The sequence below is a fragment of the Equus quagga genome, chromosome 8, assembly GCF_021613505.1.
Source record: "Equus quagga isolate Etosha38 chromosome 8, UCLA_HA_Equagga_1.0, whole genome shotgun sequence".
In the NCBI taxonomy this organism is placed as follows: domain Eukaryota; kingdom Metazoa; phylum Chordata; class Mammalia; order Perissodactyla; family Equidae; genus Equus; species Equus quagga.
In genome coordinates this window covers 60695982-60711307 of record NC_060274.1, presented here as the reverse complement: position 1 = coordinate 60711307, position 15326 = coordinate 60695982, and the positions used below count along the sequence as shown (strand labels likewise).

At 34.3% G+C, this 15326-nt stretch overlaps 1 protein-coding gene across 11 annotated transcripts in view; it reads right to left on the bottom strand.

The window, feature by feature from the left end:
• Window positions 1-15326, bottom strand: part of AKAP9 (A-kinase anchoring protein 9) — a 159818-nt gene that overhangs the window by 30686 nt on the left and 113806 nt on the right. For 9 of the 11 annotated variants that reach the window (XM_046669146.1, XM_046669137.1, XM_046669139.1 and 6 more), the window contains 7 exons: window positions 12719-12881; window positions 11687-11899; window positions 10438-10476; window positions 8797-9029; window positions 7170-7289; window positions 4161-4337; window positions 3412-3516 (listed from right to left, as the gene is read on the bottom strand). In XM_046669146.1, coding sequence (XP_046525102.1) covers window positions 3412-3516; window positions 4161-4337; window positions 7170-7289; window positions 8797-9029; window positions 10438-10476; window positions 11687-11899; window positions 12719-12881 — 1050 coding nt within the window. The remainder of the gene's footprint in view (window positions 1-3411; window positions 3517-4160; window positions 4338-7169; window positions 7290-8796; window positions 9030-10437; window positions 10477-11686; window positions 11900-12718; window positions 12882-15326) is intronic. The other 2 variants (XM_046669140.1, XM_046669143.1) reach the window with 1 other exon arrangement.

Sequence of the window (15326 nt, the reverse complement as noted above, 5' to 3'; positions counted from 1 at the left end):
AGCACTGGTAAGGCAAAGACCTTAAAAACCATTTAGCCTAGTATTTCCTTAACAGAAAAAGTATCAATATGAGTAATAATAGCCATCGATTATAGACAATTTACTGCTAGGCACTGCATAAGGTGCTTTATATATATATAATTTTAAAACCCTGTAACAACCTTGTGAGATCGGGACTAGGATAATCCTCATTTCAGAGATGAGGAAGAGCATCACTGAGAGGGGAGTATCTTACCTTGCCCTGAGGTCACACGGCTAGTATGCGGTGAAGCCAGCTTTTGACTCTGGGGAGTTTACCTCTGGAGCCTTACCACTCCTAACTATCATTTATCCTGCTTCTAATAACTAATGTCTGAGACTTACATTTAAATTTCTTTTCTGTAACAGTGGTATTAAATTCAGAAGACAAACCTTAAGTACATTTAGTAGTTGTGCATATATAATTATCAGGGAAAATTGTTATGATTATATCTTCTTCAAAGTTATCTAATATAATAGTATTTACACCTATCCCTATCTTCTACAACTACTACTTTTGATGACAAGGTATTATTTTAAAATCAACACATACAGAGATATTTAAGTTCAAAATTGCTGCCCTACTTCATACGATATTTACTTTCTTTTTTGATACAACAGTTTACAGTCAAATTCCTAGCTTTGTGATCTAAAGCCCTGTTATTCAAAGTGTGGTCCCTGGAGCAGGAGAACAGGTGGGAAGGAGTTAGATGTGCAGATTCTCAAGCCCCAACCCGGACCTACTGAATCACAATCTACATTTTAACAAGATCCCCAGGGGCTTCATATGCACATTAAAGTTTGAGAAGCACTGATCTAATGCACTAACATTCCTATTATAAGTAGCTGACTTGAGGCATCACAACAGAGCCTTCAATGTCCAAAAAAGACACTATAGGGCATTCTTTCCTCTTATTCAGCCAGACTCCAGTTTCAGTCCCAGGCTGTCTTATTACTGAGTCTGTAACAACCAAAAATCAGAAGAGTATTAGTAAGGTGTAAAAATAGACTGGTAGCTATTTGTTTTAACCTTGTTTAATTTAGCTACCAAATGATATCTAAACTGTTTGGATTACGTTAACTTGTACCTATTTGTGTTTTCTTTTTAAGTGCTTTTATCTCTTTTAAATGTGTATGTCTCCTTAGTTACACAGCAGATTCCTTGACGTCCAGTGCTGATTTTACGATGGAACAGTGGTGGTCTACATTTGGCAAGAGCTCAATAAATGCTGAATGACAGTCTTTAATACTTCTCACCAAGGCAAAACACACCTCAAGGCTTTGGCAGTACAGCACAGAGAGACTCCAGAATCAGAGAAATCTGGGAGGAACTCTTGCTCAACCACTTACTATGTGACCATGAGCAAGTTACTTAACTTGTCTTAAGACTTGGCCTACTCATTTGTAAAACGGAGATAACAATAGACCCTTTCCTGAGGGAGAGTGTAAGGATTAATAACATAAGGCATTTACAATACTTAGCACTTTGTAGTACAGACCTCAACAAAGTTAACTATTATTACTTACTATTGCCATCTGTAAACTAGATCTCATTGGTGAAGGTTTTTTTTTTTTTAAGGAAATTCCTCCTTCATTTCTCTCCACAATATTTTCCTTCTCTTATCATCCTGAAACTCCTACCTCTTAAAGTTTTCTTCTCTTTCTACTCATTCTGCATTTCTAAACATTATAATAAACTTTAAGAAAATGTTTTACACAAATTTAAGCAATGAGAGTAGTAGGAAGTATCTCAAATATAATGACACATACACATCTTGTGTTTATACTCCATCAGATATTTGAAAACATTTGCCTAGTGTAGGAGAGAATGCTTAAGAAGTTATTTTCATAAAAGATATGTTTCAACTCTCCATTCTTGTCTTTCAGTCTCCAGTTACAGGTGAGAGGGTTCTGACAGGGTACTTGTCACTATTATTAAACACTACAAGTAGATCAGAGTCAGCTGTGATTGAACTCGTTACTCATTCAACATCTGGCTCCGTCTCATTTGTAAAAACTGGGAGTTGGTTCACAGATGCTCTCTAAGGCCTCCTGTAGTTTGGAAGCTTTTGGGTCCAGTTTTGAAGGTCCATCTCTTCAGGGAGCAGACAATTTCTTTGATTATTTAGTGTAAGGTAAATCTCTAAATGTTAATTCTTTTCAAAACACAAAGAACTGGTTACCTATCAACAAAAGTGTTTCCCCCCTCTCTTGGAAGAACCAAAAAACAAAATAAACAAGAGCCTCTTAGATGAACATTAGTTGGTATTATGTGACAGTGAGAAAATAACCCTTCTTGTGGAAATGATCATTATTATAGTCATTTATATAGATGGCTCTTTTCTTCTCTAAACTCCAAGTTCTCTGAGCTGCAGTTTTAGCTGACGTCTAAATCATTCCTGTATTTTTCAAAGCACTTATTAGCAATTCTATGCTATTTAAGTCCAACAAATATGTGTTAACATATATTAAATGTCCTATAAAAGTTTTATGGAAAGACATAAAAACGTAATTTAAAAAACTTTAAGGGCCAACCCCATGACCGAGTGGTTAAGTTCACACCCTCTGCTTCAGCGGCCCAGGGTTTCACCAGTTTGAATCCTGGGCACGGACATGGCACCACTCGTCGAGCCATGCTGAGGTGGCGTCCCACATGCCACAACTAGAAGGACCCACAACTAAAACTACACAACTATGTACCTGGGGGCTTTGGGAGAAAAAGGAAAAATAAAAAATCTTTAAAAAACAAATAAACAAAAAACTTTAAACATTTTAAATGATGTGATAGAGCTAGACAATGTAGAGTATGATATGTTTTAGAAAAACTTAGTAGACAAAAGTTTAAATAAGTTATAATTACATTAGGAATTGAAAATTACTACCGTTTTAAAGGTGGAGTTTTTTTGGGGGGGGAGGGGAGGGAGTAGAAAAACATAGGAGAATTTTACATAATTACTTTATTACTAACCTTTTAAGAATATGTTCACTATACTGTAGAACAGCACTGTAACCTCCCCGGGCAATAAAACTTAAACCACGCACAGTAAAGCAGCAACAATTCAAAGCCCAGGGTAAGGTCAGGCCTTTTGACCTAACACTGCTATCTCTCTGCACTCTCCTCTTCAGTCAACTATTACCTTATCTTCTTTTTGTCATCAAAACTTCCCACATCAAGGCCTTTACACTTGTCCCCTTTAAGCAGAACACGCTTTTTCACACCAGCTTATTTGTTCACATGTTTATTGTCTTCAAGGTCAAATTAGGCAATGAGCTAAGAAACAGACTAAACTTTGGGTTTAGACCATAAACTCCATTCTCTTCAAACGATATTTGCAAGGTGGCTTATTTAAAACAATTCAAATCACATTTTATCAGTAAAAATAAACTCCTTACCTCTTTTTCCTTTCTGTCTATAGCATCTCGCTCAGCCTGCAACTGTACTTCCAGAGACAATTCTGCTTTAGCGTCTATAGTTCCAAACTGTTTTTGGTCCTCTACCTTAAAATACATAAGAATTTTCTCAAAATTTCAGACTTTAATCCTGATTATCTATTTTAATTGGAGAAGTACCAAATCTCTTTTTCCAATCTAGAAGTAAATAATCTACACTGGTGAATAATCAAAAGTTACAGATATTCAGTCTTGAATATATTTTATATAAATTCAAACAGCAGTGTTTGACACTTGTATAATTCATTTCTCAGATAAAATGAAGATTATCTTTTCCTCTGCCACCCCCCTTCCTTATCCCGCTCTTCTTTTATTCATTTTTGCTTTCTGCAGTATAATGGCAATAGATTTCATTACTTCTAAGTCTGGGAAAAGCATCAGCCTAAACTGGTGTCCAGAGCTTTTTCACTTGGCTATTATTTTAGAATCATGATTTTATTGATGGTTAAAAGGGTAATTAATTTTTTTGGTTTAACTAATCTTCCCTTTTGCAGGACTAAGGTATGCAAGCAGCATTTGGAAATAAGTATAAACAGAAATGGTTATGATGTCAATGAAAACAAAAGATATATACATTACGTAATAAGATCAACAAAAAATCAACAGCAATTTTTTGTTTAAAAGAACTGATGTTCGAGTAATTAATCTGCATTAAAACACTTGATAAAATTAACCCAAAGAAAATGTCACACCTTTTGAAAAGTGTCTGCACTAACAAGTAAGGCTTGCTCCAGTTCCCTTACTCTGAACTCCAGTTTCTCAATTTCTTCATTCCGTTCTTGTACATCCCTCTGAAGCTGCTCTTTAGAGAGCAAAAGCTCACTGCACTTGTCTGTTTTTTCTTTCAGATGATTTGTTAACTGTTCAACCTGGAAATATATATTAAGTAAAAACAGTAATTTAAAAAAATTTCGGCAAGCTAATAACATCATATCTATCCTCATTTCAAAAAGTGCTAATTTTTGTTAAGGATAGTAACTACTATCTCCAACTAAGGTGATATTTTCTGAATTGATAAAACTAAGTAGCACTAGCAAAAGAGAAATAATATTGCTTTCACCAAGCCTTTAGAAAAAGTTCTTTCTCTTAAGACTAAGACTTTCTTTAGCTAGGAGGAGAAAAAAATTATACATGAATAATGCTGAATTGCAAGCACTAATGGTACAATCGCACTAAAGCCTTATTAATAAAGAGGATGAGTTTGCTGAGTACTGACTTCTACTTTTATGTGAGATAAGATGACCTAAAAAAAATCTTTCATGGATTATACTTTTCTTTCCAGAAATAATCATAATTGATACATGTAATAACAATGACTGTAAATACCACAGGGATGGGAGGGCCGGGGAGCTTTAATACAGTCACTTGGAAAGCTTTTCCAGCCTACACACTCCACCAGCCCAGAATAGAGACGAGAATGCGGGGTGGTGAAAGGGATCTGTGCACCTTGAAAGTTTCCCTAAGTGATTCTGATAGGCAGGTCCATTCACGTGAATGGCTTTGTGAGGGAAGAATTCAGGAAGGACTAATAAGATAGCTTATGAAATGAGTTCTGATCAAGCGAAGAGAGAAAGCCTACTAAGAAAAGAAATGTGACGGTAGAAAACAAAAAGGAATTCTATCTTATTTCAGTGAGACAGTTTGATGAAATTATCTAAAAAAAAAGTGATACTTATTTCGAAAAATAGTAAAAGAAATGTAAGCTTACCTATAATTACAGGTTGAAGGATGACAGTAACAAAGCCAAAGGGGAGACATTTTAACTATAATGGCTGGACTAAGATTTGGAGTAAGGTCAAGGGAAAAAGACAACAAAGCAGGTATAGTAAAGTTACACAATATACTTTTACAGTTAGGGTTTTTTGATCGTGAGAAAATCAGAAGCTGGGGAATCAGATCTGGAAAGGTTAGGGGAGAACAAATGGATCACAGTGTTCTGGGAGAAAGTCAAATATAAACATCCTTGTTAGTTTCTTGCAGTTTCATGAATGAGGCAGGTCACACTTTTCAAATATAAGAAAACAAATAACAGGAAATGACAAATTCTAGAGCTTAAATATTCTTTTGAGTATCAAAAAACATGGCTAGTTTTCAAAAGCTGAAAATACGTTCGTTAGCAGTAAGGTCAATAACTACAAACTCTGGGGACTGAAAACTTTTCTACTGCTCTAGTAGATAAGGCTGTTCCGCAACAGATCACTTCTATTCAAAGAGAATGTAGATAACATTTTACTATAATAAGTTTACAGGCATTTTATACTTTGGAATTCTTTTAAGAGAAATGAAATCCAGTAAACTGCATAGAAATTATATACTACAAAAATTTTTAAAAATAAAAAGCATTTTCAGAAATAATAATAGTTAAATTTAAGTATTCACTATGTACCAGGCCAATACTCTCATGAGGTGGGTTCTATTATAATCTATTTTAGAAATTAGTAAACAAGTTTTAGAAAGTGACTTAGCCATTGTCACACACCTAATATATATAAACACGATTTAAACTGGAATGGTTTAACCTCTAGCATGATCTCTTTGCAACCATGACAAGCCACCTTCAGGAATTTATACAATGAATCTTCCCTTATTCACATAGCATTCATTTGGTAAACAGGCAGTTCTGACTAGGTCTACATGAGGACAATGGACAGGTTGGGTGAAAAAGTAGAAGCAGGGAGAGTGGGAAGGAGGCTACCATAATCATCCTGGCAAATAATGACGACAGCTAGGATTTGGGGAGTGAATGAAAGTAGAAAGAATAGGAAGATGCGGTGCAACCTGACTCACCAAGGGGTTGAAGTAGAAGTTGAGAAAGAGTGGAATCAAGGACAAATTCTACGTCTTAGCAACGAGGAAGGTGGAAATGGTATAGAATTTACTGAAATAAAGAAGGGACACATTTTATTCTTGTCTTTCTTTGGTGGGGGCTAGCTCTCCTTTGAACATGTTAATTTTGAGACATCTACATGGAAATACAGAGTGGGCAGCTGAATACTCAAGTCTGGAGGTCAACCAGAGATGCCAGAGCTGGAGACACAAGTGTGAGTCATTTATATATAACTGCCTGGAAAGAGAATATAAATAGGGAAGACAAGAGGGCCCGAGACTAAGTCTTGGGGTACTCCATCATTTATTTTGGGTAGAGGAGAAAGACACCGAAGAAGTATGAGTGTCACAGAAGCTGAGAGAAGGAAGTGTTTCAGGAAGAAGGCTGTAAACGAATCCTATGAATGGTCAAGTATGATGAAGACAGAGAGGCTATTACTGGACATAGCCATGAGGGTGTAGATAACTTGCACAAGAATAGCTTCAACAGAGTAGAGGATATGAAACCCCATCGACACAGGGGGTTAGAAACGTCACTGGAGCGGACTGAGAAGAGAATGGGAGATGAGGAAGTAAAGAGTGAATACAGATAACCCTTTTGATCAATTTTGTTAGGAAAAGAAAAATGAGCAGTAAAGTTTATTTAATTGGGCAATACAAGAATATAAATGCAAGTGGGAATGACTCCAAATTTCAATAGAAACAATTTTTAGGGTTTTAAGAACCTTCTCATGTTGAAGTAATATTTAACTTTATGATTTTGAAGATTTTTATGCAATAGAAAGAATTCCTTTACAACTTTTTACAATATGTATCTTATTTTACACACAATATACACATTACTGTCAGGCAGACAATATCAGTAAAGTTCTTACCTCTCTGGTTTGGTGTTCATTGATAGGCTGGAATCGAGGTACAACCTTAAGCTGCTGTTCTAGTTTCTGTATTTCCTGTTGGAATACATCTCTCTCATGTTCTCTATCAATGGCTTGCTCCTGAAGTTTAATAATAATAATACAAGTAACTGAAGAAACAATATACCTGAAGTTATTATTTTCCTTACTTTCCTTTAGTTATAGGTATAATTTTGTTTGAAGAAAAGCAGCTGATGACCACAGAAGATCCCAAACCAAAAAGGAATAAAAAGATAACATTTTTTGTATAGCACATAGCTTATTTGAGCTCTTTGACAAAAATTTAAGAATTTAAATACTACTTGAAGCATTTCTTTTTTTTCTTTAAGTGATGTTTAACACAAAATGAAATAAAAATATTCTCCTTAACATGAATTTACTTTTTTGGAACAAAGGAGGAATTCCACCATTAATTTAGTCATTAAACTAAGTAGAACAAATTGTTTGGTAAATCCATTTCTTTCATCCTAAGCTAGGTTTTATACCTAAAATTATAAAATATATACGAATCTGACTCTTTGATCTGTGAAGAAAACATGAGGCTTAAGTGAAACCCCAAAGAAAAACAAATCCATGTGAAATTCAAGATTTAACATCTTTATGGAGGAGAGAAAAGACAACTGCTCCAGTCCTGTGTTTCCAAGGGCACACTGTTACCTGCTTATCTTTAGCAGGTGAAACAGTGGTGGCGAATTAGCTCTCAGTATCCTCACGTGCTTTGGTTGTTGGTTACAGGCAAGACTAGGACAAGCTTCTTAACTCTGAATTTGGAAAGGCTAACTGATAGGACTTATTCATTATCTGCCTATACTGCCTTTAATTCCAAGAGCTGCACAATAAAAATTATTGGAATCTTTAACTGGAATAGCACTTTTTTTTTTAAAGACTGGCACCTAGGCTAACAACTGTTGCCAATCTTCCTTTTTTTTTTTAAGGATTGACACCTGGGCTAACAACTGTTGCCTATTTTTTTTTTTTTCTGCTTTACCTCCCCAAACCCCCCCCCCGTACATAGTTGTATATCTTAGTTGCAGGTCCTTCTAGTTGTGGGATGTGGGACGCTGCCTCAACGTGGCCTGACAAGTGGTGCCATGTCCGCGCCCAGGATCCGAACCCTGGGCTGCCGCAGCGGATTGTGAGAACTTAACCACTCGGCCACGGAGCCGGCCCCGAGTACTTTTTTTTTCCCCTTAGACTGGCACCTGAGCTAACAACTGTTGCCAATCGTCTTTTCTTTCTTTTTTTTTTCTGCTTTTTCTCCCCAAATCACCCCCGTATATAGTTGTGTATATATATATATATTTTTTTTTTTAGTTGTGGGTCCTTCTAGTTGTGGCATGTGGCACACCACCTTAGCCCGGCCTGATGAACCAGCAGAACCCTGGGCCACAGAAGCAGAGTGCATGAACTTAACCACTTGGCCATCGGGCCAGCCCCTGGCACAGTATTTTTTAATTAACTGGTAGACTACACATATAGATGAAATATTAGAATTTGACAGTTTCTTCATAATTTAAAATTCATAAATTAGAATAGCAGCAAGTAGCACTCCACTGAGAAAATCAATATTCCAGTTGAGAATACTTACATCTAAAAATTTTCTCATTTTTTCTAACTGCTTTTCCAGTGCTTGGTTTTGCTGTCTTAAATCCATTAGTTCAGCATTTTTTTCTTGTTCCAGCTCTATAAACCTACTGACTTGTTCCTCAACATCAATTTCCAGAGCTTTCACTTGTTTTTGAAGGTCATCACGTACTTTTTCAGCTTGACACTGTACTTCTAGCTTTTCCTTCATTAGTTTTTCTGTTTCCTGTAATAATTCTGTGTATAAATGCAAAAATATACTTGGTTAAATCATAATTAATGATGTTATAATAGTGAAATCACCTATATGTTCAAATTTTACCTTCATGAAATAAATGATCTGAGATTAAATACAGATAAAAAAGGGAAAATATTCTTATGAAAATATCAAAATAACATATTCTTATATAAGGAAGCAGATTAATATCAATAAAATTATACAGAATTAACAAAAAGAATATGTCCTGTCACTAAAAACTATATTTTTGTGAAAACAGAATAGCAAATGACAAAAAAAAAAAAATCCATTTCACTATAAGGAAAAGAACAAAATCTAATTAAATTCAAACATTGAAAATTCACCTCAGGCAAAAATCAATTCATTCCAAACCCATAAAGTCACTTTTACGCACATACACAATACACATGAAGATCAAATACTGTAAATCTTTAACCAAGGTAAGTAAGAGTTACAGAAAAAGACTACAACTGCAATCAGAATTTCCTGTTAGTCTTACTCCTTATCAGACCCATGTTCCTGAGTTAGTCTTGCATGCTCACATGTACACGTACTGAGGGAACACTGACAAGTAAGAGAGGCAGTGTGCTGCGTTGTGTAAGATCAGAGACTGTGGGTTTAAATCCTAGCTCTTACATCCTATGTGACACTAAATGTGATGTCCTTCAGTTTCCTTGTATGTGAACTGGGATAGGAATACCACAGATCTCTGACAGTCATTGTGGGCTCAAGTGAGTCAATACATGTAAAGACTAGGGTGTAGGACACGGCGAGCACTATGTGAGTAGTGGCAATTATTATCAATATTAATAATACAATAATAAAGTACATACAGTAAAGTAAAACAATCCTCCAATGAGGAAAATGGAAGGAACATACCCTAGAGTCTTTATACAAATTGGTTTGACAACACAGTACTCAGAACTAGGAATTTACAGAAAATAGCTTTCCTTTTAAAACAATACTGATTTAGATGTTAATATAAATCCATCAGAAAGTCTCTTTATCTTACTAAATTTCATTGATCCTATTGATACCATCATCTTACATACTTCCTGATTTAGAAAAAGCACTCTGAAAAGTCATAGGCTGTAAGAGCTTAACATATTTGTTAAAGAAAAAATGCTTTAATAAACCAATGTTTCCTTAAAAAAATCAAAATGGTCTTAAGCTCTGTAGAATAGGAAGATGATGGTCACTATGAATCTCATTTGTTAATTTCAAATATAAATATGCATTTTTATTGTAAGAAAAGTTTTTTCTTGTTAAAGAGAAAAACTGTAAGTAGAAACACAACAGCAAAACTGTAAAACTAGAGCTATGTTAGTTGGTTGAAAATCCAAGAGTCACCCAACTTTGGGAGTTGTAAGTTTGCCAAAGATTGGCCATGCAACTGCATAAACACACCTGCTCCAGGTGCTGCATCGACTGCAGCATCTACTAGTCCTATAAGAATAGAAAAAAGAAACATACACAGAACAAAAATATGATAATTCACATTTTCTATTTTGTAAAATAGGATAACACATACACACACACAAAAGAATTAGAAGTGAAAGTTGAAACTATCGATTATTATCACTGGTAACATTTTGAGATGTTCCAGTACTTCTTGAATATTTTACATGTATAATATACTTTCCACAATAAAAATTTCTCAACTGCAGCCGGCCCTATGGCCAAGTGGTTAAGTTCGCACGCTCCGCTTCTGCGGCCCAGGGTTTCCCGGGTTTGGATCCTGGGTGCGGACATGGCACCACTCATCAGGCCATGCTGAGGTGGCGTCCTGCATAGCATAACCAGAATATACAGCTATGTAGTGGGTGGCTTTGGGGAGGAGAAGAAGAAGAAAAAAGAAAGATTGGCAACATATGTTAGGTCAGGTGCCAATCTTTAAAGAAAGAAAAGAAAAATTCCTAAACCTGTGTTAAACAAATCTGACCACCCAGAAAGAACTTTACCATATTACAAAAATGTATGTTGTACTTCTAAATTGATCAAATTAAATTAGTAAAATTATATATTTTTAATTCTAACTGCATGTGTAACATAAGTGAAAAGAGAAGATAAAAAGTATTCAAAGTTTCATCATTACGAAGACTGTTTTTTACCACTAAACAAACTTTACTTCAAGATGTTACCTAATTTCTTATTTAAGGAATTATTAAAGATGATTTGTAAATTTATATATTCTTTGAACTATTACTTAGATTAAACTAGATGTCAGCCTGCTTCTAACAGTCACTGACCTTTTCAATCTATTCTCTCACAGGCCAAAATCCACCCCCTCCTGCTCACTACTAGTGCCAGATCAGTGGACTTAGTTATTTAACCCAAGTATACATTTTTGTTGCCCCTCTGGTATTAAAAGAACTAAGCCTTACATAATTTAAAAAATATCCTGCCTCATTATATTCAGCTTTCTCTTGAGCCAGAGGCTTGAGGATAAATGAAGAATTATCTTTTCTTGTTAACATCTGCCAAAGGGAAAAAACTCTTTATTCCACATGGTTAGATGATAAGATATTTACTAGTAAGGTAGATTTTCTTATAATTTTTCAAACCCTATATAAAATACATGAATAGTGGCACTGAAAGGGGAAAAAACACCTTGAACTTTTAAGGAATGTTTCACACAAAGTCCAAAAATACATACGCTGTTCAACGGGGCCTGCCTCTGCTTTCATAGCCTCCTTCTGCCTGGACAATAACTCTCTTTCTTCTTGGATCTGCTGTTGCTCTGCTTCCAATTCTTGTAATCTACTACCTGCACATAACAATTCCTGCTCAAGACGATCTATTATTTCAGTTTTTTCCTGAATTTGCCTTTCAAAAAGAGTTTTTTCATCTGCGTAGCCATCAATGACACCTATAAAAATCAACAAGGAATGGGATTATTACTTATTTCAAATTTTACCATAAGGTTTTAATACAAGCAACAAAAGGTGTACTGTTAGCAAAATCTTTAATCATTCCAACCCATTAAGTCTTAAATGAATTTGCTGTTGATGATAGTAGCAATTATGGTATGTTCAAAATAGCCTTTTTCTTGTTAACCATTGTGTGTAAACATGAAATTCCTCTGAACTTTCTATTATTTTGCTACACTAATATATCACATCATATAGGGGTAACCCACTTTATTAAACAGACATAAATAGATAGGTTCCTGGACAGCTTAATACAAATCAGATGCCTGTGAACTGAATCACATTTTAAATACACTAGAGAAAGTTTATATATTAAGTGATTCTAGGAGGCTAACATCCTCTACAACAGCATGGTAGAATATAAAGAGCCCGGGGCTTTAGAAGCTTTAACCCTGGCATCACCATTCAATGGTGACCTTGAACAATTTATCAACATCTCTTAGCTTCGGTTTCCTCATCTTTAAATTACAAGAGTTGTTTGAGGATGGTGGGATTATGGTAATAGCTCACCATCATCCATTTCTGTATTTTCAAAATTTTTAAACATTTACCGTAATTCTATTAAGTACTTTTATAATTAAAAGTATATGTAGTTTAAAAAATTGCTCGGAGGAACCTGGAAGACAAACTACAACTACTTTTCAACGGTCACTCTAAATTAGAGTAGACTGGTGGTTTCCAAATCTAGCTTGTGTCAAAATCTCTACTTTTAGACTTGAAATTTCTCCATCATCAGTTGCCAACGGCAAGGTGCTCACCCTCAGCCTTACTAAGCTCCACTGCCAGTTGTTCTCTGGCCCTGGACTCCTCATGAAGGCGCTCTCGCAGTTCTTCTTGGCACTTAAGGGACTCTGTCGCTTCTTGTTTCTGTCTAAATGACTCACGCATCAACTCTGTCTGTGTAACTTTAGCATGTTCAAGCTGGACAAGGAAGGAAAGTATACAAGAAGGAAGATAATTAAAGTGTTGGGAAAACCAGGTCATTCCCCACTAAAGCTCAAAAGAAATGGATTTGAAATAGATATACTATTGAATTGTAGTCATTTAATATTTCTAGTGCATACTAACATTAGTAGGCAGAATAAGTTACAGTAGACAGGTACATTAGCTGTGTACAATTTTCCACAGGAGATGTATTCTCATTTTATTAAAGAAAAAAAATGCTTCTTTTGGAAACAAACCACTTTACATCACTAGATCTGTATTCTATTGTATAATGGGAGATACCAAGCTAACGATGGCATAAGCTCTTTCTATATTTGCTAAAGAATTTTATGTAACCAAGTACTCTATGGTAAACTTTATTTCTTTTATATTTAACATGTATTGATTGTGACTCCTGCTGTACACTGTGGGGAACCAATAATATAAGATTAATAAAATAGTACATTTCAACTAAAAGCTTTATATTTCTGTCCATTTGTGAAACATCTACAAGACTATATGAATATTCAGTTTATTTTCAAAACCTTAGAATACAGAGATATTAACCATAATAAACACAGCCTCCTGAAAATGCTGTCACTGGCACACTGACTACATTCTTAAACAATTTTTAAGATGATAGTCAAGTGCAGACTCGAGGCCAAAGCTCTCAAGAAACAGTGATCATTGATTGTTACCAGCTGCATGAAACTGCAGAAAAGCACCGTCTCTGCCTTATTTTCCGAGTTTCTGATAGTCAGCACCTGCTTATTTATTTTTACTGAAACAACTACATGGGAAAAAAATTAAGCTCAAATGTTTCTAGTACTTAGTCCTAGATCATTAACACTATTAAAAATTTTTTTTAAAGCAACGATCATATACATTACTAACAGGCTCACAACAATGTGGTAAAAATTTGTAAATTTATACACAAAGTACTTAGTATGTTAGAAAAATACTATTGCTGTGTTTTAAGCTTAAAATAGGAATCAAATGTAGTGGTTTCTAATTTATAGTCATATATTAGTAATGTGTTATAAAATTATGATAATATTTAAGAAGCTTTTATTCTTAAAGATGTCTGCTCTTCACATCTGAGTGGTATTTATCGTAGCAAATAGATTTTAGAGTTACTAAGGTTTTTTATGGTCACTTTAAATCAATTTCCAAAGTATCTCGTATGCAATTATTCTTGTTTTAATAGGATGTTTTAAATATCACTCACAACTTATTATTTGAAAATATGAATACACATTTTAGACTAATAGAAAGTTAAGCATACATTTTAAATCAAACAGTTCATAAAATATCTGTAATAATATGCTGTTACATCAAAAAAGATAAAATTTTATACATACTTTTTACTTCCGACTGGCAAAAAGAGTATTTTCCTTTAAATGTGGATAACTAACATACATTAATTTTTATTATAAAGAAACATGACCACAAAGTAGAAACTAATTCATACACATCTACTCTCCTGAATTTACAGAGTCTGTATTTTAAAAATATGTCGATTGCTTCTACATGTATGTAGGTAATTTTTTTCTGGACATTATAAAACAGTTGCTTAGTAAATACATGAAATCTCTAAACAAGTTCAAAGCTCTAACTAAAAAGGATATGAGTTATTTTTCCTTTTCCAAATTTAGTGTACAAATACAACAAAACAAATACTTGCTTTAGCTAAGAAAATTAAGTAAGTCTTTGTTTCTAGATTCTACTTCTTTACAAGATCTAAACCAGCCTTAAAGCGTATTTAAATATTTACCATAAGAAATATCTCACTTTTATAAAACATAACAAAAAGTTGGAAAAATCAAATACAATAAATCTAGCAAACATATTTCATTTATTATAGTAGACGGCATCCACACTTTATTGATATGAGACTCCTTTCAAATGCTCATCTAAATACTCTAAACTTAAAAAATCTCTCCCATCCAGTAAAGGTATGATTTATTTCTAATACCCACATCTAATACCTAATAATATGAAATATATAAAAATTTAATATTTAATATTTTCAAATAATTTAAGAAACATCCTTAAAGTATGTGTAACGCATCAGTAAAATATCCTATCACTTTAATATAAAAGTTCCAGGGCAGGTAACAAAACTATTCTGAAAACCATCTGGCTTGTTAAATATTAGCTAGCATATTATAGTTAAAGCTATAAAAGTCATAAAAAATGCTGAATAACTTGTAGTGAATCATTCACAACATACTTAAGTGTCAGATGAACCTGAAATACTAACTATGCAGCATACTTAACCCTTAACAACGTTTTAAAAATACATTCCAAATAAAAAGCAGAAAAAGGTATTTCCTCACAGGAGTAGTAGGCATATTAAAAACACTGAGAATAAGTTCTTTAGGGAGTCAGTAAGAAAATTAAAATTAGAATACAAGTTTCTTATTTCCTTGTCTGGAACTA